Here is a 26,549-nt window from a genome sequence, read left to right on the forward strand (position 1 = left end):
ATATCTTGTAGAATTTTGTATGATTTTTGCAGTTCTATCTTTTCTTCACATGTTTTCTCGAATTCCTTCTTCAATTGTCACTTATTTCATTTTTTTAAAATTATTTCAAAATTTTATTTCATAAAAATAATTAGATTAAAAATTGAATTTTATCGCAGTTTGCAACTGGCTGATCTCGCTGATCTCAAACTAAAGAAATTCTCTGTAGCTAAAGAATTACCGTAAAATATAAACAATTAATAGGTACAGTTCCAACGAGAATAAGATCCTTCTCTAAAAACATGATTAGCGCAAATTCTCGTTGATATTTTCGGAAAAAAACTGATCAAATTGCCTTATAGCTTTTGTCCATTTTTCTCTTTTCTTTTCGGTCTTAGGGGAAACTAAAGAGAGCAATTTTTTCTTGTCCCACTCTTCGCATGCGACAGGATTCAATTCCGCATACATCACCCATAATTATGAATTTAAAAAATACTGACCTTTGCTTCTGCCCCGGTGGTTCAGAGGGTGTATTAAGTAACTCTCGAGGCTGGGTGGCCCATAACAAATGTACAGCCACCCAGCACTCGGAGAGTTACATAATACACCCTCAGTTCCCGGTGGGAGATTGATGAAAAAAAAGAAGGCAAAATTCGCGGAAGAATTCCTTCACCAAAAACACACAGCACTGAGCTTTTCCTTCTTGCGTACAATTAATTTTAAGGAAGCTCCTACCCCGATGATTTACTTCAGGCCTTGAGGACACACTATGAGTTGCTCAAAGGGCCTAGAATGGAAAATTAGGGCGAAAATTTAGAAGAAAATACTCCACAAATTGTCTAAGTACCACGAGGCTTTCGAGCAATAAAATCTAAATCTAAATCTAATATTACTAGAAAAAATCGCTTTAAATTACTCACTTTTTTAATTTTTCCACACCGTCTTCCTTCTCTCCTTCATCCAAGAATCAGCGGAAACTTATCTTGTGCATCTATTGGAAGATGCTAATCGCTGTACGTGAGAGAAGCAGAACAGAATCGGTGCGCAGTCAGAGGAAATAAAAACTTATTTCTTGCTAAATAGCGATTCTGCTTCTCACACACATAACACAGTCGTTAAGGAATCACTCAACTAATCGCTGTACCACCGCTGCTGTAAGATTATTTTTTAACAAATTTTTCAACATAAAACCCCCAAAAAATCGAAGAAAACGTCTAAGAAATCATTGTGAACATACTTTCTCAAGCAACCGCCATGTTTGTTTACAATTTTGACAAATCTCGAGAACTTGCGGAAAAATTGCGGCGGCCACTTAACTAGTTCCTTATATTAGTTGTGTTTTCCCTACAGCCAAAATTTTAGCAAGATTTTACAAATGATTTTTTCCATGTAAGTGTGTGTGTGTGTGGAAACATATTTCACGTGTTTCACGGTTGAATGTTTCACGTGCGGCCACGTCGCGCTGTCAACGTGTTGTCAAAGTTTGTGAGAAAAAGTGCGAATTTATTTCTGTGGCCGATATTTTTCGTGAATTTTCCGTGTGAAAATGATCTTGGAATTGGCTCAATTGTAGCATAAAATCATTATTAGTGTACCACGTACCGCTTAGGTGGCAAAGGAAGCTAATCTAGTTGCATTAGAACGCCAAAAAGGGTGTTATTCACATAGCTCCCGTACTGTTGGATGGGAGAAGATCAGCAAAATCTCTGAATCGCCAATTTTTCCATTTAATATTCTTCATCTTCAGAGCACCTCAAGGTAATTTAAATTTTACAAATGTATTGTAGTCTTCCTTCAGCGTATTTGGGGTCTAATTGCTGGACAATTTGGGGAAGACCTCGAAGGGAATTTTAGTTAGGTTAGGGCGTGAGCAACTTGACTGCGTTTTGAATGAGATTTTTGGGTCAATATCATTCGTTTCTGAAGGTTAATTATAGATTTTTTGGGGCTCTCCTCGAAAGTACAATTGCTTGACCCCCTCGCGGACGCATTGTGTGGGACTCTGTGTCCTCAGCAAGGCTTCCATCGACATCCAGAGTGAGTTTGCAGAAAAGTCTTGCGAATTTTTTTTGCACTCCACAGCAAAAGGGAAGGCCGATGATTCTCACAGCTCCCAAGAAGTCTTCTGAATCACGCACAAATAAAAAATACTTCTTCCAATTATGTAATCTTCTCTCCATCCAAAGCCCCCCTTTCGGCCTTCCGGACCTGACCCATATCTGGTGGAGGCGCGCACACACTTCGTGTATGAGATTCACTTTCAAACGCACTCAACGATGCAGAAAACAAATCCCCGTAATTTTTGATTTTGGAGAAATTTCTCATTCACGAGAAAGTTTTTCTTTTTTGATAACTTGGGGAAATCTACGACGAGGTGCTATGCGAGAGGTAGAGGCCAACGCGAGGCCTTTGACCTTTCACATGAAGGATGTTTTGTGATTCATTCATAAGAACCTTGAGAGATTCGTGTGTGTCTCACTTGTCGATCCCTTCTCTTTGAAGAGAGCAAGCATCGCATTTTTTTAAGGCAAAAATCTATTTATTTGGTGCAAAAACTGTTGTAAGATGAAGGCAATAAGTTTGGTCAATTACTCGCTATTTAAATATTAACCCTTTAAGGTCCATTGGGTCAGCGTATGACCCAAAGATTCGATTTTGAAAATGTTTCATTTTTTATAGTTATTTTATGAACATTGAGTTCAAATTAGTACAAGACTATGTCTTTACAATCCCTGATCATTTTATGACATACAAAAGGACATCCCCAAGGATTCACAGGATCAGAAAGGACGAAAAAACGAAAATTTTCGAGTTGGGAATTTTTGCTGAAAATGTCTTATTTGAGCTTAAAGGAACCCACAAAAAATATTTTTACCTCAATCACCTGAAAGGGTTAAGGAACGCCAAAGATTTTGAAAGAGCTATTTTTTTAAAGAGCAAGAAATTAATATTTCTTTTGATTGCAAAAATCGACTGACCCGATTTTGATAAGTTTAAAAAAACATTAAAGTAACAAAACAAAACAGTAAAGATTTGTCCAAATTGGATTTTATATAATAACTTGAGCACAATCTATACATTCTAATTGATTTCAACAAACTCATAAAAAGTATATTTTTAGTTCAATTTTTTTATTCAATTCGATTAATTACAATACAACTTTCACAGCGAGTTCAGACGATAAGAGAGACGTTTGAAAAAAAAAAGAGAATTAAATTTGTCTCCACGTAAATTGCGAACTAATCGTTAATTTTTTTCTCTGTGTACAATTCTAAATGACTTTGAAGTTGTTTAATCAGCTGGTGATAATATAGATTTAATAAACAGTGCTTCTTTCCGCAGGTTTGCTGGAAAAAAAAGAGGAGTTTGCAGAAAAAAGAAGAGGAAAATTGTGGGAGAATGTCTTACGAACAGCAACGGCAGCCGATGTATCACACAATGCCAAATGGGGTGCCCCCACAGATGGATCCACGAATTAATGCAAATGGGGCACAACAATTCTATCCGCCGACTGGGGCTAATCTTCCCCATATGCCGCCTCCTGTAGCCAGCAATTTGGCCCCGACGCCGGTGGTACAGAAAATGGCGCCGCATGTGAATCTGGTCAATGGGAGTGGAGCCACCTCACGGACTGCCTCTCCGGCTTTTGGGGGTATTCCGGCGTCGCAGTTACCACCAACGGCACAGCAACCACCCACGTCGCAAAAGCCGCCCACAACGCAGCAGCCGCCGACAGTGCAGCAGCCACCAACGTCGCAGCTCCCTCCGACGAGCAATGCGTGGAATGCCCAAAGACCACCACTGAGTGCCCCTTCCGTGACTAGTCAGAGCACTTTTAGCAGCAATAACATCAACAACAACGTTACCACACGCGCCCCTCCGGCCTCGGCATTTGCTCCCCTGAAAACTTCCACTCCAAATCAGTCATTCAACTTGGCTGCAGGCGTGCAAAATATAACGCTAAACTCCAACTATGCTTCACCGCAGCAACCAACCCCTGCGACGCCGGCTAGACCTGCGTATCCGGCGCAACCTTTCAATGGTCAACCACAGCAGCCACTGCAGTATCAGAATCAGCAGTACCCTACGCAGCAACAGCAAATGCAGCATCAACAGAAAATGCAGCAACAGCAAATGCAGCAACATCCGATGCAGCATCAACAGATGCAGCACCAGCAGATGCAGCAAATGCAGCATCAACAGATGCAACAAATGCAACAGCCGCATCCCTTCATAAACAACGTGCTCAGTGCCACCCATTCGGGATTCAATCGTTTATGGGGCAATGAAACGGTGGATTTGCTGGAAAATCGCCACATTCTGCCACCTGGAAAGATCCAACCACCCCCAATAAGGATCAACCAGCAGCTCCAGGAATCGGTCAATTGCAGCCCAGAGTGAGTAGCTTTGTTTTCTTTCTTTCCCCCTAAGATGTGTGTTTATTTCGCAAACAATCCGGGTGATAAGGCAGACAGACAATGTGAGACAGAGTAGAAGGAGATAAGGTCTTACTACTCAGGGGAGTTATTGACTCTCCAAATACATTCATCGCAATGTCTAACCCAAAGAAAACTCTTTGATGGACTATTATGCCTCCATTTCTGGAAGTTGAACCTTCAAAGAACATTCAACTCTGGCTTTTTTTTCAGCAGATTTTCATTCCAATAAATCACTTCAGTCCACGTTAATTGTCGCACTATCACTACTTTTTTTTTGTAGTTTTGAATGCTATTTTAAATCGCCTAATTATACGTTCATTGTTGAGACACTTTGCAATGTCGTCTCTGTGACCTTTATGGGTTTTCTTTCTGCTTTGTAGAAAGAAAGAAAAAGAGAGAAAAGAGTTGGAAATTAATGTTGAAGTGAAAGAGGAAATACGTGGAAAGTGAATGGGCTGTGATTTTGATAAGAAATTTAGGAAATGAGTAAGAAATATTGGAAATTGTCAAAGAAAGATTAAAATTTATCTTCAGAAAAGAATTTCCATGGAGATAAAATAAATACAAATTCGGTAAACTCAAGTTACTGAAGAAAATTGGAGAAAAAAAAATATTTTTAAAATGAAATAAAATTTATTATTTCATCTAAAAGCTTCTGGAACAAATTAATTCTTTTTAATACCACCAAAGAATGCTAAACCTTCGAATTTTTCGTCATAAAGTTCCTTTTCGTACATCAGAACTGTTCCTTTCATATCCATGACCACAGCCCAAGTTTTAACCTGATCTTCCTGCTCTACTGTCCTCAAGGCGAGAAGTCTTTCATTTTTCGTACCAGGAATAAAGCGGAAGGAAGAGAAACCAGAAGCTAAATTATATGGCTGATCTTGAATCTGAAAAGAAAAAATTAAGAAAGCTTTTTAGGCTAAATCTTCTTGAAATTTGATCAGTTCTTACGTGAATAACTTGAATGTCGTTGAAATTCTCATCTGCCGTCACTATTTTATTGCACCCTGTGCGTTCTTCGAGTTCCTGTGAGAAGGGATGCCTTGAGCACTTTCTCGGCATGAAGACCCATTGCTTCCTGAATGGAGACCACGTAACAGCCTCATGCCAGACAAAACCATTTGGCATGTTTAGAGCTTTGAGAATCTTTCGGTATTTATCAGTCCAATCGTGACTCGTAACAACGCCATCTTTCGTGATCTTCTTCACCCAAAGGGATGAAGTGAACTTGAGCATCCCCGTAGATCCAACATAGATTGTATCATCCTTAATTGTAGCCCATTCACCCTTAAAGCCATCGGGTCGCTGTCCATCGGCATCTGCGAGAATAACCCACGGGAAGAGTTTTCCGTCTTTCGTTATGCGGAACGTAATTCCAGATTTATCATCAACTGTGTAAAGTTTATTGTTGAAGACAACAATTTCCGACAATTCCGCACCGCGTCCTTTGAACCCATACCTCGTGGAAACGGGCTTCTTCACTCGACTACGCACATAAATGTATTGATCCGTTTTTGTGTTGTGGCGCAATTCATCGATCTTTAGGACGCTGTTAAAGGTGGTTTTGTCACTCGCGATGGATTTTTTGTCCATATCAGCAATCAGACCAAAGTGATACCATTCAACCCCCGGTGGGGCTGCCTGACTCACCCCAACAAGGAAGACAGTCGCAAAAGCACAAACAACCCACTTAAGAAACATTCTCACTACTTCTCTTGACGATGCCCAAGAAATCTTTCCATTTTATACAATTTTCATTTAGAAAAAATCTTCTTAACAAATCTGATTGATATTCTGCATTTTATTTATTTAATTTCAAACTTATTGAGCAATTCTTGTGCACAACGTTGTGCACCAGGTATTGCCCTGAAGGTTTTAAGAACTTCCCGAAGAATGAAATGTGAGATTTTTTCAATTTTTTTTTCCCAAAATATTCATATTTTAATACAATTTTTGAGATTATAAATATTTAACTTCAAGTTATGAAAAAAAAAACTTCTCTAAGCAAGAATTTGAATTAAAAAATTTTAGTTAAATCTTTAAAAAAAACAGATTTCTCAAACTTTCCCTTAAGTTCTATTGACCTACAGAATTTCGTGACTAGTTTTGGAAAAGTCTTGAAAAAAGCTATGAGTTGATATATATCTCAATTATTTTCAAGGTCACCTCTAGAACACAAAATGGCGGCTTTTTGTTTCATTGAAACAGTTTATGGTATTTTTTATCATCAAGGATTTGTTCTGGAAGTTTCTTATGTTCTAGAAAGTTGTACAGTTTTGCAAAACTTTTAATTTGATACCAAATTGAGCAAAATTGGACAAGTCGTTCAGGAGATATGGCTCTTAGAACTTTTCAAATTCAAGAATTTTTCAAATGGTCATATCTTTTAAACCGCGAAATAGATTTTCCTCATTTTCAGACTGGTAAAAGATATTGAGTCAGGCTACAACTTATCAAAAATTAAAGGAAATCTGTGATCGGGATTCGAAGATATTGCCCCTTAAAGTTAGGCAATTTTTGTTTTTATTTTTAACGCCTCTTGTGGCAATTTTTGGAACTTGAACTGTTCTAGACAGTTGTACGGCTTCTTGAAACTTTTCATTTGAACTTAAGTTGATCAAAATCGGTCAAGCCATTCTCAAGTTATATCGAAAAAACAATTTTTGCTTTAGGTCGCCATATTTGCTAAACGGCTTGACCGATTTTCAAGTATGAATTATCGATGAAAACTTCTCACTGAGCACTACAACATACTAAAATTACAGACCTCTAGCTATAAGGGAATTGGTTGACGGTAGTTCAAAATGGCGGACGGCGGCCATCTTGGATTTTGAAAATGCGAAAAAATGAAATTTTACACCCACATTTCAATAGAAAACTTCAAACCCGAAGTCTCTATCTGTTACTGTTCTTGAGCTATAAAGCAAAGTTTGGGCGACCGTAATGTGGGATGTCTAAAACGTGCTCATACCAAGTTTGAGCCCGATCTGAGGTGGTCGGTGTTTTCGACGATTACAATACTTGGTATGCCACGATTGTGGTATACCAACTAATAAACAGTATTATGATCTCTAAGCTCTCTAAGGAAAAAAATGATCTAATTTTGACCCTTGCTCTTCATATGCTAAAACATTATTATTCTTGAGATAGTCGTCGATAGATAGAGAATTTCATCGCGATCGTACCAACGGTGTAGAAATGCATAGCTGTACAGAAATTAAATTATTTCTTTATTATACATAGAATATTAAAAAAAAACTAAGAAGCATGATCTTAGAGCGCATTATCCATACAAAGGAAAAAAAAATACAAAAAGATTAAATTAATAAAGATGTAAAAATAAAGTGGAGGAGAATTTTCCTCAATAGAAGAAAATTTCTATGGGATAAATGCGCTAAAATGTTGTGAGGCGCTCTGAATTTAGCTATTGATGATTTTTTCAATGATGTCTTGGCTCATATCCAGCAAAATGGATAATCCATCCAATTTCTTGTTTTTGTATTTTGAAAAAATGGCTTGATAAGTCGAATCAGGTGCCTCAATGACAAGCAATGCCACATCTTTGGCAACTTTGAGGACTTCTCCTTCGGTGTAATTGGTATAATTTTCCAGTATGCTTGTCCACACGCTGCTGCCATCTTCGTTAGGACAATGGAGACGAAGCGCCAGATAGATAGAGGCTGCTGCCATAAGAGATGGTCGTAGGTGAACCATCAAGTACTCCAAGGAAATGAGTTCTAGGAAGTATTTTGCAGCTCCGTGGATATTCTCCGTGGCATTGGCTGCTTTGCTGAAGTGTCGTAGGAAGTGAATGGGCAGTGGACGATTAAGATTAAACTCCACATAATGCAGCAATTTTATCTCCATTTTCCGCACTTCATGGGCTGTGTAGGAATTGTCGGTAATGTTGACAAATTCATGAATTGACGGAGGCTTGGTCTCTTCATATTTGCTGGCCAACAGAAGTGCCGTAACGCCAAGAAGCTGAAGAAATTTGCGTGAAAAGTTCTTCCGTTGCTGGAGGTAACGATCAATTAGTGCCACACTCAAGTAGTACGTCTCCGGTATAAGGCGAAAATCGTAGTGAACCTCATTTATCCAATTCACAAGAACACTTCGCATATGTGGTGTGAGATCCTTATGTTCTGCCATATATTCCTTCTCAATTGGGAACTTCCTTTCCAGTTCTACGAGATATCTGAAGATATCATTCACATATTCCGTCATATGGATGAGATTATTATCATAACCGGCATCGGTGTCAATCACATCAGTCAGCATATAAAATGAAAGGCATTCAACTGCATCAGTTGCAAATTCCTCCACTGCAGAGCGCTCAATCTGATGGTCAGGCTCAAGTTTCTCCAAGTTTGGCACCTTTCGTGCTACAAAGGGTTTAGCAATTGCCAAATTTTTCTTTTTTCCGGGCAACTTTATCGCTTCGGAGCGCTTTATAATTGCTCTGTCAATTTTGTCCTGAAGTTCTCCCTTCTCCCAGAATGTATTCACACGTGGTTTTACATTTTTTAAATGCAGAGGAACTTTCCTGCAAATGAACAAAAAAAAAATCAATCCTAATAATACCAAAAACATTTTGAAATTTTGAGCTTTCTTTGCCTTCCAAACTCACCTTTGAGCCTCATTTAGGGCGGTTGACAACGCCTGATTCTTCAAATCACGTAGAACAGTGGCTCTGGTCGGCCTTGGAGCTGCTCCATAGCTCTTTAGGAGCTTCCTCTTCGCTTTATCTCCCTCATTCTGGGAGATAACAAAAAAAAATACTATTAACTCCCAGAGAAAAACTTTACATATTTTCTATCTATTCACGAACATTTTGAGTTTTACTTTCTAACGAAAATGCCCCAGAAATGAATTTCTACTCTAACAACATTAAAATTTTCACTTTCAACTTTCAACTTTCAACAATTCTTCTATAAAACAATCAATAACTTACCTCCTTTACGCTTTTTATGTGATTCTTTGAAGCCATCTTTCACATGTATAATATTTTTTAAAAAAAAAGCAAAATGATTAAAAGCCAAGCAAAAAAAATAATCGACGATGATGAGTTGATTTAAAACCAAAAATAAAAAAAAAAATTGCAAATAAAAAAATTGCTATTTTTTCGAAAGGATCACAGCTAAAATATTATATACTATATAAAGTGCAAACTTTCTTTGGCACACGACAAAGAAATTCAAAAAACAAAGCTTAAATTTAAAATGGAAAACATTTAGGCTGTGATTCTTTTTACCTCAAAATTCCCCATATTTTCAGCTATTTTGCCATTTGCATGCTACTCATATTATGAGGAGAAGAAGAAAACTTTAATTTTCAAATTGAAACACAACTTCTTTTGGGTTTTAGAATTGTATTATTTTGTTTTATTTTTTAATTTTTAGAACCCTAAAAAATTTAAAGCCACAAAAAATTAAATTTAAGTCTTAAATCCTTTTTTAAATGTGTTTAAATGGCCAAGATGTGAGAATTTCAAATAAATTTTTTGAGCACAAAAATTTATTTTCTTAACCGAAAGTACTGAATTCTTATCAGTTATTTGGCTATTTAACAAGAGTGAAAGCAAATTTCGAATTTTTGATTTCAAAATTGGCTTGAAAATCGCATTTGAAAGTCCCTGAGTTTCCAAAATAACGTGACCCCATCCCTTAAGTCTTCAAACTTCTTTTATTGGTCCTAAAATTAATTAATTCTTCCAAGTCCTACAATTCCTAATTAGAACTATCAGATTTTTAAATTCATTCCTTAAATCGTTAAATGTGTAATTCCCAAAATTATCAGAGCATTCTCATTCAGATAAAAATCCTGCAAAAGATGTTTCACATATAAAATCCGTGTGTTGTAAATTAATTTTCTCACTGTTTAAATATTTATTTTAACACTTGCATAATAAATAAAAATATTGTGGAATAATTTATGTAGTTAGTTTATTAAATAACAAACTATAAAGTCTATTTGCTAAAGAAAATCTGTGCCACGAGAATGGCTGTCATGAGTTTAAATGAAAAATTGAGGGTATTTGAATGGTTGACGATGTGCTTGAGGAAAGCTAATCCTTCGTACTTTGCATCAATGATTTTCCTTTCGGGGCTGAGAATTCTCCCATCGAGATTCATGGCGATGATTGATGTGCTCACATTTTCGGGGGTTTCAACTGTTGTGAGAGCGACGATCATCTGTTCATTGGAGTCTGGGAGGAATTTGAAGCTTGAAAAGCCACGTTCAGGTGGAAGTGGGTTTGCTTGAATGTCAATGTGATCAACGGTGGAGAAGTCTTCGCTGACGAAGATTATTTTATTGCATCCAATGTAGTCTACGGGGGACGTTAGGAAAGGTTGTGATGAACATTTGCGCGGGATGAAGATCCATTTTCTATTGATCGGTGACCAAACAACGGCTTCGTGAACGATAAATCCCGGTAGGGACATTCCAAGTGTTGATCTAATCTTTTCGTACACATGGAACCAATTTTCATGGAAAACTTGGCCAATTTTGGAGACTTTCTTTATCCAGAAGTGATTAAGATTCTCAATTTGGCCATCTGAATGATAATTCTCCAAGCCATTCGATCCCACGTAGATGTGATCGTCTTTCACTGTGGCCCATTCACACTTGAAACCGTTCGTTTCATTCCCCGCTCCATCCCCAAGGATAACCCAGGGGATCAAGCGATTGCTGCTGACGTCAAAGATTATGCCTGTCTTGTCTTCAAACGTGTACATTTTACCATTGAAGACGAGCAGCTCACTCAGCTCCGCTCCACGTCCATTGTGGGCGTATCGTGTCACGATGTCGTAGGATTCGTCCGTGAATGAAATATTCAGCAATGTCTCATTGATCACTTGAACTGTTCCAATCCAAATGTTTGAATCATACGTATAGGGATTGTTTGTTGAGATTGCCTTCTCATCGTAGTCTGCAATTATTTCAAACTTGTACTCCTCGTCAAAAATCCGTTGTCTCCTCTTTGAGCCAGACGCGGAGGATTCTTTGAAAATGATTAACACAAAAATAAAAAGATAAAAATACTTCACAGATCCCATAATTCCGGAAGATTTGTCACACCGACCGGTAATACTTGTCTCATGCGTTTGCACAGATGTGAATGCGATTTGAAGTACAAATCTATCTGGCTTTTAAGCACACCTCTTTTCTGCCTTATCATTCGAAAAAAATACCTGCCGCATATTCCCTCCAATCAGCTTCCCACCCACAAACGATAGCACAATGCTGACGTGAGGTGCGATTGTGTGATCCGCGAAAGCAGGAAAATACTGCGACAGATCACGTTTAAATCATTCGCAGCTCATGAGAGCGTTTTGAGTACTTCATTTTACATTTTCAAGTGCCTGAAGAATGAAATGCCAATTTTTCGGTGCGAAAATATTGAAGAAAATAAATTCACGTGCCTCCCTTTTGGGGCTCTTTGCAGCATTTTTCGATGTACTTTAGCCAAAGTACCAGAAACGAAGGAGTTGCTGAATAAGACGAGACTTCCACTGGGCATACTAATTCACCCCTTTAGAGACTTGAGTGTAAGTTGATTTTTTATTGTTTGTCTTTCTCTTTTTCATTTATTTTCCCAGCAATTTATCTGTTTATTGAGGAAATTTATTCACGTGTAGTAAATATGAGCAAAAATTATGATTTTTTGGGTAATTTGGGGATAATTAGAAGTCACAAAGCTCAGAGATAAAAAAAAGCAGAAGCAAATAAATAAATCACATGAATTTATGGAAAATTAGTTTTAAGCATAAATATGTTTTTGTTGGTATTTTTCTGGGAAAAACCTGCAAAAAAAATCATTGAAAATAATAAGATAAAAAAAGTATAAGAGCTTTCTAAATAATTCCCATATGCTCTATGCTAGAGTTACCTTAGAGACACAGAGAATAAATAAAAATTTCGTGCTTTTCCTCGCAGAACCTCCCGGTTATTCAGTGCTCAACAATTGTGAGATGTCGAGCATGTAGGACATACATAAATCCCTTTGTCCTCTTTGTGGACTCTAAGAAATGGAAATGCAATCTTTGCTATCGCGTCAATGAATGTGAGTTAAAAAAAAATAAAAGAAATTAAATTTTAAGTGCGCACAGAGATTAATTTTGAAATTCATTTCTTTAGTGCCCGATGAGTTTCAGTACGACCCCGTTAGTAAGACGTATGGAGACGTGACGCGCCGACCCGAGGTGCGTTCCAGCACGATTGAATTCATTGCTCCCAGTGAGTACATGTTGCGTCCACCGCAACCTGCCATCTATCTATTCCTGCTGGACGTTTCAAACATAGCCGTCCAGTCGGGGTATTTGAATACTGTCTGTGATACGCTGATGGAGCACCTGGACAATTTGCCGGGTGACGTACGGACGCAGGTGGGTTTTATCACATTCAGCAGCACCGTCAACTTCTACCACCTGGCCGATGGCTTCAATCAACCCCATGAGATCACGGTGCTGGACATCGATGACGTCTTTCTTCCGTGTCCGGACAATTTGCTAGTGAATCTCAAGGAGTGCCGTGATTTGATCAAGGACCTCCTTACGCAGCTACCCAAGCGATTTGCAAATGTGCATGAGCCAAAGTCTGCCCTGGGGGCAGCTCTGCAGGCGGCATTTAAAATGATGAGCTCCTCCGGTGGACGTGTTACCGTCTTTCAGGCATGCCTACCCAACTATGGTCCCGGAGCACTGCAATCGCGTGAGGATCCAAACAATCGGAGCTCCAAGGAAGTCAACCATTTGGGGCCTGCAACGGATTTCTACAAGAGACTCGCCTTGGAGTGCTCAGGGCAGCAGATTGCCGTTGATTTGTTCCTTATGAATAGTCAATACAGCGATCTGGCAACATTGTCAGGAATCAGCAAGTTTAGCGGTGGATGTATTCATCATTTTCCACTGTTTAACCACGGGAAGGCACAGCAGGTTAGTTTATTTTTTGCCAGTCTTTTGCTAGAATTCTTAGAATCCTTAAAAGTCGTACATGTGCTTAATCCGGCATAATTCTGCTTTTACTTAGTCGGACTTAAAAATTTAAGTCGATTTATAAGTCGGTCTTAAGTTTTTAAGTCAGTTTTTTAAGGCCGACTTAAAGTTTTTAAGTTGGTCTTGAAATTTTTAAGTCAGATTAACATTTTACAAATTTTGATGTTTATAGATTGTCAGATGCACTTTTTTAAGTTCTAATAAGTGCGTCTGACAATCTCCAAATATCTAAATTGAAAAATATGCAATTTGTTATTCTGAGTTAAAAATTTTAAGACCGAATTACAAATTTTAAGACTGACTTACAATTTTTAAGTCAGACTAAAAAAAACTGACTCAAAACCTTAAGATCGAATTAAAAACCGGCTTAAATTTTTAAATACGACGAGTAGTGAATTCAACCCATGATTAAGTTTTTTCAAGACTGAAGACTTCTAACAAATTAAAACATTTATCAAAAAGTTATTTTAATAACTTCTATGATTGGGCCTAATTCAGCAACCAAGAAACCCTTGAAATCTTTGAATTTTGTACTGAGATTTCAAGATTTCAAGCGAATTTCAAGGGTTTCTTGGTCGCTGAATAAGGCCCATTAAGACCATGTGAAGACTAAAAATTCTGAAGTAAAAGTCTTCTGAAGGTCAAAAAATTCCAGTACAAAGAGTCAAATTATCTAAATATTTTGGAATAGCCTTTCGAAGAACGAAACCTGCTCTTGTATTCATTTTCCTTCCTTCTCTGTTCTCTTGATTTATCATCTAATTAATGACTCCAGCTTTCACTTTTAGATCCTTTCCGAATTTAGCTTCATTTTTTAGTCTAAAATCTTTTTTTTCTGTTGAAGTCTGTTTATTTGCTTTAAAACAACATGCTAGTGTGATTCTAACTGAGCTAATCAGAAAGTTCAGAATTCTCTAGCTTTAAAAAAAATAATAAATTCAATAATAACTACAGGTTGAATTCTTCAAGCGCTGCTTTGAGCGCTACCTCACGCGAAAGATTGGTTTTGAGGCTGTGATGCGCGTGAGGTGTACGCGAGGGCTGGCCATTCACACATTCCACGGCAACTTCTTTGTCCGTTCCACGGATCTGCTGTCGCTGCCAAATATCAATCCAGATGCCGGTTTTGGCATGCAAATTGTCCATGAGGAGAGTCTCTCGGATCTACGAAGTGTTTGCTTCCAGGCGGCCCTTCTGTACACGAGCAGTAAAGGCGAGCGACGTATTCGTGTCCATACGCTCTGCCTGCCAGTGGCTTCCAGTCTCACGGAGATTCTCTATGCGGCAGACGTGCAGTGCATGGTGGGTCTGCTGGTGAAGATGGCCGTGGATAGATCGCTCACAGCGGCGGTTTCGGATGCACGTGATGCCCTCATTAATGCCACCGTTGATGTTCTCTGTGCCTTCAAAGTGGCACAGAATCTCCCATCGGCGATTGCGGGGCAAGTTGTAGCACCACAAAATCTCGCTCTACTCCCACTCTATATTTCGGCCATTCTCAAGCATGTAAGCTAAAAGGATTTTAAATGTTTTTTTTTTTTTTCATGATTATTCTGTGAGGTAAATGATTATTTTGCAGCCTGCTTTTCGTGTTGGAACAAGCACAAGGCTGGATGATCGAGTATTTTCAATGTGCGAAATGAAGACTTTACCCCTTGATCAGCTAATGCGGTACATTTATCCCGATTTCTACAACATTGATTGCCTATTTGAGAATCCCACGGAGAAAGTTGAGCCATCAAGAATGCATCTTTCAGCGGAAAGGTGAGTTATCGTTATTGGACGCATCCTTTTTTTTTTCTTACCTGAATCTTATATTTTATTCTTTCTTCTTAAGACTGGATTCAAGGTCAATCTTTTTGTTGGACTGCGGAATGCAAATTTTGATATTTGTAGGAACAAATGCTCAACCGAAGCTCATAAACAGTGTTTTCGGTAAGTTATTAGTTTTTTTTTTAATATGAGTTTTCTTTTTTGTGTCTTATTTGATTCTAAATCCGTCTAAACAAATTTAATTTGGGAATTTTTAAGTTAAAATGCGAAAAAATTAAATTGAAATTAAGCAAAAGCTTTACAAATAATATTTTCAAATGGAGGTTTCCTTAATTTTACCGAGTTTGTTTGATCTTACGTCGAAATCAGCGCATATGTTTTATGCATATTAATTAATTTTTAAAATAAAAAAAGCCGCAATTCAAGGGGTGTTTATCTGAATGAAAATCTTCGGATCTTCGGATTATTCGCCAAAGATTCGGATGATTCGCGAAAGATTCGGATTATTCGCCAAGATTCGGATTATTCGCCAAGATTCGCTTGATTCGCCAATATTCGGTTGATTCGCTAAGATTCGGTAGATTCGCCTATATTTTTGGTGCACAAATAACACTTTTTAAGCAAAAAACTATAGCTTTTAAGTATTTCGCGTATTATAGACGTATACCTAAAGTATCTAAACGTGTTTGTTTGAATTTTTTGAACTTGATTTAAAGTTTAGAACAACTTTTTTTTAGTAAAAGGTTCTCAAATCGTCGGAAAATTCGATTTTCTAACTTTGGGGCCAAACTGTATTTAAAAGCACTCGAGATATAACCTTCATTCAGAACTTTTAGAATACTTACAAGAATTTTTTAAATGGCGAAATCTTCTAAACGGTGACATAGATTTTTTTTCATTTTTTTTGCATGGTAAAAGATATTGAGTCAGGCTACAACATATCAAAATTTAAAAGATTTGCCTAATGGGGATTCGGGGATATTGCCCCTTAATGTTAGGCAATTTTTGTTTTTAATTTTAGCGCCTCTTGCGGCCATTTTTGGAACTTTAAATGTTCTAGACAGTTGTAAGGCTTCTTGAAACCTTTCATTTGAGCTTGAGTTGGTAAAAATCGGTTAAGCCGTTTTCGAGTTATATCGAAAAAACACTTTTTGCTTTGGGCCGCCATATTTGCTAAACGGCTTGACCGATTGTCAAGTGTAAATTATCGATGAAAACGTCTCACTGAGCTCTACAACATACAAAATTTCAGACCTCTAGCAATAAGGGAAGTGGTTAATGATATTTCAAAATGGTGGACGGCGGCCATCTTGGATTTTGAAAATGCGAAAAAATGAAATTTTACACCCACATTTCCATAGAAAAGTTCAAACCCGAAGTCTCTATCTTTTACCGTTCTCGAGCTATAAAGCAAAGTTTAAACCATCACCATCGGTACGCCGGGTGGAACAAAAATGTCATTCCAACTTTTTCGTAATGTGGAGTGACTAAAACACATAAAACACCTAAAACATAACTTATATGAAGTTTGAACGCGGTCTGAGGTAGTCAGTTATTCCGACATTAACTAATTATGAAGAATGTTAATCAAAATTAGCAAATATTTGTAAATATTTTCCAATATTCGCCAATATTCGTGAAGATTCGGATTATTCGCCATGATTCGGATGATTCGCTAAGATTCGTCAAGATTCGCGAAGATTCGCTTAAAATATCCAAAGATTCGCCAGATAAACACACCTTGCCGCAATTGTATCACATTTGATATATATTACGTCAAAGTCAGTAATAGGGGAACCTGGGGTAAAATGGAGAATTTTTGGGAGATAATTTTTCCTGAGTTCTGTGAAAATATTTGAGATTTCCCATGAGAACTATCTTATAGGAAATTTTCCGGGCTACAACTTTGTCTCAGACGATTTTTCTCTATCTCAACGGGAAAATTGTTTTTCAGACCATTTTCCAAACCCTTGCTCATTTGCCTGTTCCAAAAATCCTGGGGTAAAATGGTTAATTGCGTTTTTTGTTGGCTAATCTTAATTTAATGAAATTATTTTACCAAAGCACTATAATATCTATTGAGAATGAGAGATTTATGTACCAATTAATTTTTTTTTAATTAAAAAAATACAAAAAATAAAAAAAAAACGTTTCAATTAAAGAAATTGACTTTTTTATATATTTTTTAGTTTATAAAAATTGGAAATAGTGATTAAACATCCTAAATTGTATATAATAGCTATGGTGATTAGGGAACATTTTTTTCTATAATTTAAAAAGTTTTTTAAAAAAAAACATCAAATTCACCATTTTGCCCCAAGCTGTATTTTTTACTATCAGTGTTCTAGAGAAAACTCGGATTTTTTTTTGGAAAATTCAAATTAGATTCGTGTTTAGCAATAGTTACTCTATCTAAAAATGCATTTGGATAAAAAAAAATTGCAGAGAATTTCGCCAAAACTTACATAATTTGTAGTTGAGAGGTCAGTAAAGCCAAAATATTGGATCAATTATTATGAAACTTTCTAGGCTTAGGCAGGGCTATGAAGTGTTTATTACTGACAAAATTAGACAGATTAGTACCCACTATACTTTTTGAGATATTAATTTTTATTTTATTTTTTTCTTATTCACCATTTTACCCCAGTTACCCCTACATAAGACACATTTTTCCTTCAAAAAAAAAAAACAATAAAATCTCGCAATTTCTTTTGCATTTAAAGAGCAAGAGAAATTGCATTAAATGCTCGTACTTACCTTTCATTTTTTTACCTTTCTTGCTTCCCGCAGGCGTACCGTCAACAAATGATATTCCCGACCTTTGCTTCACACTTCAAAACACCGGAACGCCCGAGAGTGAGGCATTGAATGCATTTATTGAGAGTCTCAATGAGGAGAAGCCATTCGCAGCGTCCATTCAAATAATAAGGTGAGTTTTTTGTTGATTTTTTCTTCTTTTCAATTTGAAAGTTTTCTTTTCAATTTGAAAGCTTTTCTTTATAGTTTAAAATTAAAAAAAAAATTATATTAGAACATTTTTGTAATTATTTCTTTGTATGTTCGTGCAGAGATTCAAGCAGCTACAGGAGCCAATTTACGGAGAAATTAATAGACGATCGTACAGATAATTCTCTCTCCTATTACGAATTTTTACAGCACTTGCGATGCCAAGTTAAATGATTCTTTGTACTGAAGCCGCGTAAGAAGAGAATTACATTCAATTACGACGAAGTTACTATGAAATATTAGCGGAAGTTTTAGCGGTTAAAAAAAAAATCAAGAAATTTATATATAAAATAGTAAAAAAAAAAGAAAGGAAAATATTATGAATGCAAAAGAGATTTGAAAAGGCGTCGGTTATGAGGAAAATGTTAATAGGAAAATGTTAATGAAAGGTGAATTTCAATGGCGGAAGAGCGAGAGAATGAGAAGAGAATTGTGTATAAATTATATATTGCGAATTTTGGGAGGGGGTATTTAGGAGGATGGAAAACAAGATTAAAAAAGTGAGATATTTTAATTATTTTTCCTTAGCATCGCATTTTTTGTTATCCATTGGTTATCATCGCATAAGTTTTATTGGAGAAAGATGAAGTGAAGGAAGAAAAACCAAAAGAAACGCATTCATTAAACACACAAAATAGGACATTTCTTTTATTTTAACATTGCATCATGTACAGATTTATTCTTTTTTTTTTAATAAATAAATAAATTTTACAGATTTTTTGTTTTGCTGAAAAGAAAAGTTGAATCGTGCAAATGAGATTTATTTGGCTCCTTTTCATTTTATAAATTATTTTTTTCCAGAACAACAGATTTTACAATCATTTTATTTTATTTTTTTCAAAATTTCTTTTCTCAACTTATTACCGAGATATGTGTGTACTGTGTATAGTTAGATGTTAAAGAGGGACACGTGTATTAAAGAAAAAAAATCATTATCAATCGTGTCTTTGAGATGTTTTCTGCAAGCCAAGAAAAAGGAAGAAAAAGGTGAGGCAAAGAGAATGATTCAATAAATGGCATAAATAGGCAATAAATCTCATTGTTTTATTCAGCCAAGCTTGAAAAGATGTGTTAGCTGCATCAGGAATTATTATTTAAATATCAAGAATTTACAGGAGCTGACTAAAAAAAATCACAGGTGTTTTGTGCGGAGAAACGAAGAAGAAATTCCATGGAAGTTGGGAGGAACAAAATGCAGAAATTGCATAAGAAATTTTACAGCAAAGTTACAGAATATATAATTAAAGCGTTTGATTGAAAGAGATAGAAAAGTAAACAAAACTTATGAAGAAGCGGAAAAAACATGACATTAATGGTCTTATGAAATTCCATGGAAAGATGGTCCAAGTCAAAAAGCCATGTTGATGAGAACCGTAATTGGTGCAAAGTGGATGCAGAAAGTGAAAATTAATTTGACAAAAATACCCTCAATTATTAATGCCTGAGGAAGGAGAAATAAAGCTCCGAAACGTCGCAGAAATAATAAATGAGTATTTTCAAAAAGGTCAGATCCCGCGTTTGACTCCCACAACATTTGTAAATTGACCGAATCTCCAACATTGAAAAATATAAGGAAACTGCTCTATTTTAGAAGTAAGTGGGTTGAGTTTTCAGTGCAGTACAAGGGTGTGATATCCGACCTGTAACAGTTTATCCCATATGACGTTTCGGAGAGTTTTTTGTCTTCATCAGGTAAGTAAAATAGATGGAATATATTTTTTTTAAAATATAAAAATTAACAAATTGTAGAGTGAAGGATCATTCGATGTTTGAAGAGCGTCTAAATCGAACAAAACATAAAGAAAATTCTTCTGAAAAATTATAATTAATCGACTTGAAATAAAAAGCAAATAAAACTTTTTAAGTTTACGCATCTTTTGGCGGCAGAAGTTTTCAGATATCTCACGCCAATCAAAAGTTATTCGCGATTAAAATCAGGCCCTAATTTCCTGGCCATCCTGTATAACAATCACAAATATTGAAGAAAAAGAATTTAAAATAGGAAATGAAGAGACGAACAAAACTTTAAAAAGGAAAAATTTTAATACGTTCCAATTGTAAGGAAAATAGAAAATTTTCAAAAAAAAAATCATGAGGAATTCCAGTCGAAAAATCCTGAAAACTCCAGATGAGTATCAATAGAAAATACCTGAATTTGAATAAAAATCAATAGAAATTTCCAAGGAGAGATCACAAGGAATTTAGAAAGACAAAATTCTTTTGGACTAATCGTTAGAAAATCACAGAAAAATGCAGAAGGGATTTCAAGTACGAGAAAAGTCCCAAGAAACTTTAGTGGAAAGTCCACTGTTGAATGGAAAAATTACTTCAAAATTATTAAAGGATAACATAAAAAAAATTATTGTTTATAAAATTCAAGAAAAGGTAAAAAGGAAAAAAAAAGAAATCTAACGACATTCCAAGGACATTCCATTTCTTACAGACTTTTTCACAAGATTCTCTAAAATATTTTTTTCATCCTTACTTAAGAATTAATTTAATTGCCCAATATTTTTTTTACTTTTGAGAGACATTCATTTTCTTCATTACCTAAACTTTTTTTCATAAATTCATTCTCTTTGCTATTTTATTTAGTCACTTATTTTAATTTATTTTTTATAATATATCTACATTTCTACTATTTTTACTTTAATTAAATCTTTTTTGGTATAGAATCTCTTCTAATTCAGTAAAATGCGAAAGGAGAGAACAACGAGAAAATAATTTTGATGGAATGTTTGTCCACGTAACTTACATATATGCATAATTCTGCGCACAGAAGTCATCACCTCTTGCTGTGGAGCTTTCTCAGGAAAATTTTCACAAAAAAGAAGTGAAAGCAAAAGAATTTCCACAAATACTTTTCTCATTTTTCTCCATTCTTCCTTTTCCAAGCAATTTGTGCTTTACAACAAAAAAAAGTTTCTTAACGAGAGAATCGTCTTCCATTGCGCTTCAAAACTTACTTAAAGTCAGTGCTTTTCACGTGATTGTCGGAGTTTGTTTTCTTTATTACATTTTTTTTTATTATTCTTCTTCATTGTTATTCTCTAAAAAGTATTTTTCTAAAAGACATTTATTGCTTAACAAGAAATTTCTACGGGTTTAAATTTTCCGTTTTCCTTCTAAAATACAATCTTCTTGCTTAGTTTTTTTTCTTTCTTTATTATTTTAGAACAATTTGCAATTATATGTAGGTACGAAGAAAAGTAAATTTATATACGAATTGGTGGATTTATTTTATTTGTTTGTTCTACTCTACAATAGAAATTGGTTCTAAAAGTTTTTTTTTTACAGTCAGTGAACTTAAAATTGGGACATTGTGAAAATTATTTGCAAGTATTTAATAAAATTCGGCTCAATAATTTTTATTTGAGTCTAATATCACTCAATCAAATTTGACTCAAATTCTGACCAAAATTTGTTCAAAAATTATAGAAAACTTTACTCCGTCTGAAAGAATTTGTCATTGAATTATAAAATCAAGAAACTTTAACAACGCACAAGACAAATCATATTATACCTAATCAAATATTGTATCTACCTCTTTGGGATTGTATATTGACATATTAATTCAGCATACATAGTAGAGAGTAAAAATTAATTAAACTTTCAATTAAATATTCTATTTTGCCTAAAGTTTGGCAAATGTTGGGCAAATGTTTATGAAATTCACAGAGCAAAACTTTAATCAAACAGCAAATCAATTTGCATTGTAAACAATTTACAAAAGTTTGACCGAACATTGCCATTGGTTTGGTCAAGTTTTATAAATTCATCAATTAGTCGATTTTTTTTAAAAGTTTGTCACCAGTTTCAATCAAATTTAACCCATCCGCAACCATAAAAATCATTTAAACATTGAAACTTCGGTCTTTTTGTCAGGACATTCTTATGTGGATGCTTCCAGTGGTCATTTTTCAGTCAAAACGTTTTCCCTGGTGTCTTCTATGTAGGGGTAACTGGGGCAAAATGTTAAATCGCAAGGTTCGGAAAATGGACTGAAAATGCATTTTTCCATAGAGATAGAAAGAAATCGTGTGAGACAAAGTTGTAGCCCGGAAAATTTCCTATAAGACAGTCGTCATTATAAAATTAAAATATTTTCTCGGTACATACCAAGGAATATATAATTCTCAATTAAAATTAACAAATTGCCCCATGTTCCCCTACGTTAATTTAATGACTTTTGAAAATAGAAAAATAATTAAATTAATTTAAATTTGCGAAAATATAGTTTTAGCTTGTTACCTAAAGCCCTTTGATCAAACATTAGTAAAATTTTGCCCGAAAATTTCATAATTTTTGATCAAACGTTTTTTTTTCTTGATAAAATATAATTGATTAAATATTAATGACATTAAAAAAAAATAACATTCAAGAATTGACCAAAAGTAACTCAACGTCTAATGTAAAACGTTGAACATTGTATTGATCATAAATTGTACAAAAGCCCAGATAAAAACGTTTGCCTGAATATTGCCCCATAATGCAGTTGTAAAATATTCATTTATTAGGCGTTCAATTACAAATCAAATTTCAATTAATTGTATTTACCTATTTCTTTTTCAATAAATTGCAACGATTATCCACAAAAATGCCCCAATTTTTCATCCACTGAGTGTGTTTACAAATTTTATTGGCTATATTCTTCTTTATCTTGTGTGGCTTTGTTTCATTATCTTATATAGGTTTATTTTAGCGGCTATTCCGAGATTTTTAGTGACTCTCAAGTCCTCATTGATTTCAATTTATCGTCTATTTATGCTCTTTCTGTTGCCTTTTGCTGGGAAACTTTATTTCTTCCACGGAAACTCGTGAAGTTTTTCAAATGGCCCCAGGTGTCTTCTCAATTTCCTTTTTTTTCTTAAAGTTTTCTTTGGCAAACAATCCACTCATTGCCCTTTATTGCAACTCTTGGAACTCAAAAAAATCTCTCATTTTCAATGGAGTTTTATGAGTTTTGTTGGTAATAAAAGACTTAATTGCGACTACAAATTCTAAAACACGATGGTCGGGAAGCTGCTGCTTTTTTTGCTGGCGTGAGAATGTCGTTAGTAGAGAAGGAGTGAGTATTTATTTATTAATTGATGCGTGTCACCGCAATTTAATCAGCCAGGATGTCTGGAAGGAAGAGAAAGGAGAAATTATGAGCATGACGATGTACTTTTTCAGGCCTCCCTTTTTTGTTGTGCTGAAGAATGATTTTCTCCCAGAGATTTTCATGGGGGTGGAAATTTTTAAGGAATTTCAAGGATAAGGGTTGGGGTTGAATAAAAAAAATTAAAAAGAAAAAGAAAATAATGAATAAATAAATCATTTATTTATAAAATAATTTTTATTAAAAAAAAAAAAAACAGAAAAGAAAATCTACTGCGTAATGCAGGAAGAAATGGATTTCCTTCTACGGCGTTTTTCTCGCTTCTCCTGAGCGAGATCTTGGGAGTTTTCATCGCCGGAGCAGCAATTGAGAGCGAGGGCTTCCTTTAGGAGATCCGGGTGGAGGAGCGTCTCATCTGGGGATGGTGTTCGTGGTCTCGGGGGAAGGGATGATGGCCTGGAAGGGCACATAATGCACGTACCTGTTCTTTCCTCCTGAAATTCATCCTCATCCGATGAAATTCGATCCTCGACCAGGGATGATTGCCTCGAAACAGACTGAAAGCAACGAAATCAGTTCAAAAAGTTCTTTCAAGTTTAAAAGCTTCGCGACGTTTTACTCACAGTATTGAGCCTTCTTCGGGGTGGAGATCGTTTATTCCAGAGTGCTTCGAGTTGATCAAAGTGTTGGGATTGCGCTAGAGCAGCCTGTTCGGGACAGAGACTCGTCTGAGAGGCCAATGACTTCATTTCTGCAATCTTGGAGATCTCCTCCATGCTTGCGGATACGGAAAAGCGTCTCTTGAGTCTCTCATCCACCTGAGCCATCATTACGGATGACGTGAGATGCCCATACTTCTTCTGCCACGTGTACGTATCCAAGGAGACTTCCTTCTTTAGCAATCGCCTGGGGGCCTGACGCTTCGGTCCTGCTGGCCTCAAATCCTCAACATCGCGCGCAGGGGCTGAATATGTTGGCAATTTCACATACGTTGCGGGGGTGTTGTGCAGACAAATCACAGGGAGGGTCTGACTGTCGACTAATTGAATCTGCACGAATGCGCGGGTGAGATATGAGAAGAAGAAAAAGGAAAGTATGAGAAGACGGAACAGGATACTCTTTGCTCCTCTTACAAGTTAATCTACTTGAGAAAGTTTTGGTGCGAGATACATTTTTCTTTCCCGGTGAGGGAGCTGTTGATCCCACTTGAGGGATATGTTTAAGTGGCCTTTAGGGGTCAGTTGGTAAAGCAAAAATGAAATAAAAAGGCAATAAATTCAATGAAAGACTTTCACAAGGACCTGCAAAAGTTTTTTTTTCTTTACTATAGGAATTCCTTAAAAGCAAAAATCATGGCTGCACAGAGAAAAGTAAATATTTAGAGAGCTTTACAAAAACTCATTTCTCCTTTAAAATTAAAGCAGAAAAAAGTATTAAAGGACAAACAGGATATTTCTTTATTTCATTGTGTGAATTGGTCGTGAAATTCACCTTTCCGTCATAATTATTTAAATTTAACGAAAGTGTTATTATCCGGGTGTGAGAATGTTTTGAGGAATACCAAAAAGCACGCATGAACATTCCTTGAATTTTGACGATGATGGTTGAACTTCCTCTGCGCCCAAAAGTTAGTCCACTTTACCCGCACATATCCTTATGCAAATTACCATCTTATCTCCTCTTATCTGCGCTATATGTAGATGTAGAGTGTTTCTTACTCCCTCCATACATTTTGTGGGGAGAAGAGGAATTTATCTTGGAATTTGAAGAATTTCCTCACAGAATTGAGCTTCTAGCACAAAAGTACGATTTATAGAGTTAAATTTTCATTTTTTTATCTTAAAAATTGTGCATAATGTTGAAGGGTTAGGATAAAAAAAGGTTCAAAAAGGAAATTTAAAAAAAACCGAAGTTGTTATTTTTGCTGAAAATTTTCGAATATTTGCAAATATTTTAAAAACGTGAACAATTATTATTATATTAAATAATAATTTTTAATTTAAAGTCAATCATAACGCGTCCAGTTATTAGAGTTGGTATACCACAACGCGGATGGGTCAATCTATGCGTTGTAATTTAATTTTTAAGTAGTATTAGTAGGCAAAGTTGATTTTTTTTATGAAATTCTTCAATTCGAAAGACAAAAATGGTTATATATCAAGTTCTATTGCACATACAGAAATTTCTTGACTAGTTCTGGAAAGGTATTGAAATAAGCTATAATCTGACATATATTTCGATACATTTCAAGGTCACCTCTAGTACACAAAATGGCGGATTTTTGTTTTACCAAAACAGTTTTTTGCACTTTTCGTCCTAAAGGAAAGGTTCTAGAGGTTTCTGATGTTCTAAAAAGTTGTAGGTAATTGCAAAACCTTTAATTTGATACCAAATTGAGCGAAATCGGACAAGCCGTTCAAGAGATATGGCTCTTAGAACTTTTCAAATTCAAGAATTTTTCAAATGGCCATATCTTCTAAACGGCGACATAGAATTTCTTCATTTTCGGACTGGTGACAGATATTGAGTCAGGCTACAACATATCTAAATTTAAAGGAAATCTATAACAGATGTTCGGAGATATAGCCCCTTAAAGTTAGGCAATTTTTGTTTTTGTTTTTAGCGCCTCTTGCGGATGTTTTTGAAACTTGGAATGTTCTAAACAGTTGTAGGGCTTCTCAATACCTTTCATTTGATACCAAGATGGTCAAAATCGGTCAAGCCGTTCTCGAGATATATCGAAAAAACACTTTTTGCTTTAGGCCGCCATATTTGCTAAACGGCTTGACCGATTGTCAAGTACGAATTGTTGATGAAAACGTCTCACTAAGCTCTACAACATACTAAAGTTTCAGACCTCTAGCTGTAAGGGAAGTGGTTGACAGTATTTCAAAATGGCGGACGGCGGCCATCTTGGATTTTGAAAATGCGAAAAAATGAAATTTTACACCCACATTTCTATAGAAAACTTCAAACCGGAAGTCTCTATCTGTTACCGTTCTCGAGATATAATGCAAAATGTTGACCACCGGACGGCAGGCCGGCAGGCCGGCCGGATCAAAAATTTTCCACCACCATTTTCGAAATGTGGGATGTCTAAAACGTGCTCATACCAAGTTTGAGCCCGATCTGAGGTGGTCGGTTTTTCCGACGATTACAATACTTGGTATGCCACGATTGTGGTATACCAACTAATTGTAAGCTTTTTAAACGAAAATTAGATTTATCACAAAAAAATTGCCAAAG

The 26,549-nt window shown here is 35.8% G+C and overlaps 4 protein-coding genes across 7 annotated transcripts in view; 1 reads left to right on the plus strand and 3 right to left on the minus strand.

Moving 5' to 3' along the window:
* The first annotated feature begins 1,423 nt into the window (after positions 1-1,423).
* LOC129793291 (protein transport protein Sec24B) lies at positions 1,424-18,511 on the plus strand. 2 transcript variants are annotated; one of them, XM_055833129.1, is made up of 10 exons: positions 1,424-1,737; positions 3,322-4,376; positions 11,875-11,977; positions 12,366-12,492; positions 12,567-13,363; positions 14,378-14,929; positions 15,003-15,187; positions 15,261-15,358; positions 17,987-18,125; positions 18,265-18,511. In XM_055833129.1, exons 2-10 carry the CDS (start codon positions 3,379-3,381, stop codon positions 18,374-18,376), a joined length of 3,111 nt encoding a protein of 1,036 aa, XP_055689104.1. In that variant the 5' UTR covers positions 1,424-1,737; positions 3,322-3,378; the 3' UTR covers positions 18,377-18,511. The 2 variants fall into 2 exon arrangements, with proteins under 2 accessions (XP_055689104.1, XP_055689103.1); XM_055833128.1 differs by having other exon boundaries at positions 1,435-1,737; positions 3,307-4,376.
* On the minus strand, positions 5,032-7,734 carry LOC129793299 (apyrase-like). The gene is made up of 3 exons (XM_055833143.1): positions 7,396-7,734; positions 5,376-6,480; positions 5,032-5,311 (listed from the first exon to the last, which is right to left on the minus strand). Exons 2-3 carry the CDS (start codon positions 6,123-6,125, stop codon positions 5,084-5,086), a joined length of 978 nt encoding a protein of 325 aa, XP_055689118.1. The 5' UTR covers positions 6,126-6,480; positions 7,396-7,734; the 3' UTR covers positions 5,032-5,083.
* On the minus strand, positions 10,353-11,619 carry LOC129793298 (apyrase-like). Its single transcript, XM_055833142.1, has one exon. The coding sequence runs from the start codon at positions 11,483-11,485 to the stop codon at positions 10,394-10,396; it is 1,092 nt and encodes a 363-aa protein (XP_055689117.1). The 5' UTR covers positions 11,486-11,619; the 3' UTR covers positions 10,353-10,393.
* Positions 18,512-18,823: 312 nt separating the features above from the next.
* LOC129793290 (protein qui-1) overlaps positions 18,824-26,549 on the minus strand; it is a 76,724-nt gene continuing 68,998 nt past the window's right edge. For 2 of the 3 annotated variants that reach the window (XM_055833126.1, XM_055833125.1), the window contains 2 exons: positions 23,927-24,352; positions 23,504-23,860 (listed from right to left, as the gene is read on the minus strand). In XM_055833126.1, the coding sequence (XP_055689101.1) occupies positions 23,573-23,860; positions 23,927-24,352 (714 nt within the window). In that variant the 3' untranslated portion in view covers positions 23,504-23,572. Of the gene's footprint in view, positions 23,327-23,503; positions 23,861-23,926; positions 24,353-26,549 lie in introns of those variants that run through there. The other variant, XM_055833127.1, reaches the window with a different exon arrangement.

The sequence above is a fragment of the Lutzomyia longipalpis genome, chromosome 3, assembly GCF_024334085.1.
Source record: "Lutzomyia longipalpis isolate SR_M1_2022 chromosome 3, ASM2433408v1".
In the NCBI taxonomy this organism is placed as follows: domain Eukaryota; kingdom Metazoa; phylum Arthropoda; class Insecta; order Diptera; family Psychodidae; genus Lutzomyia; species Lutzomyia longipalpis.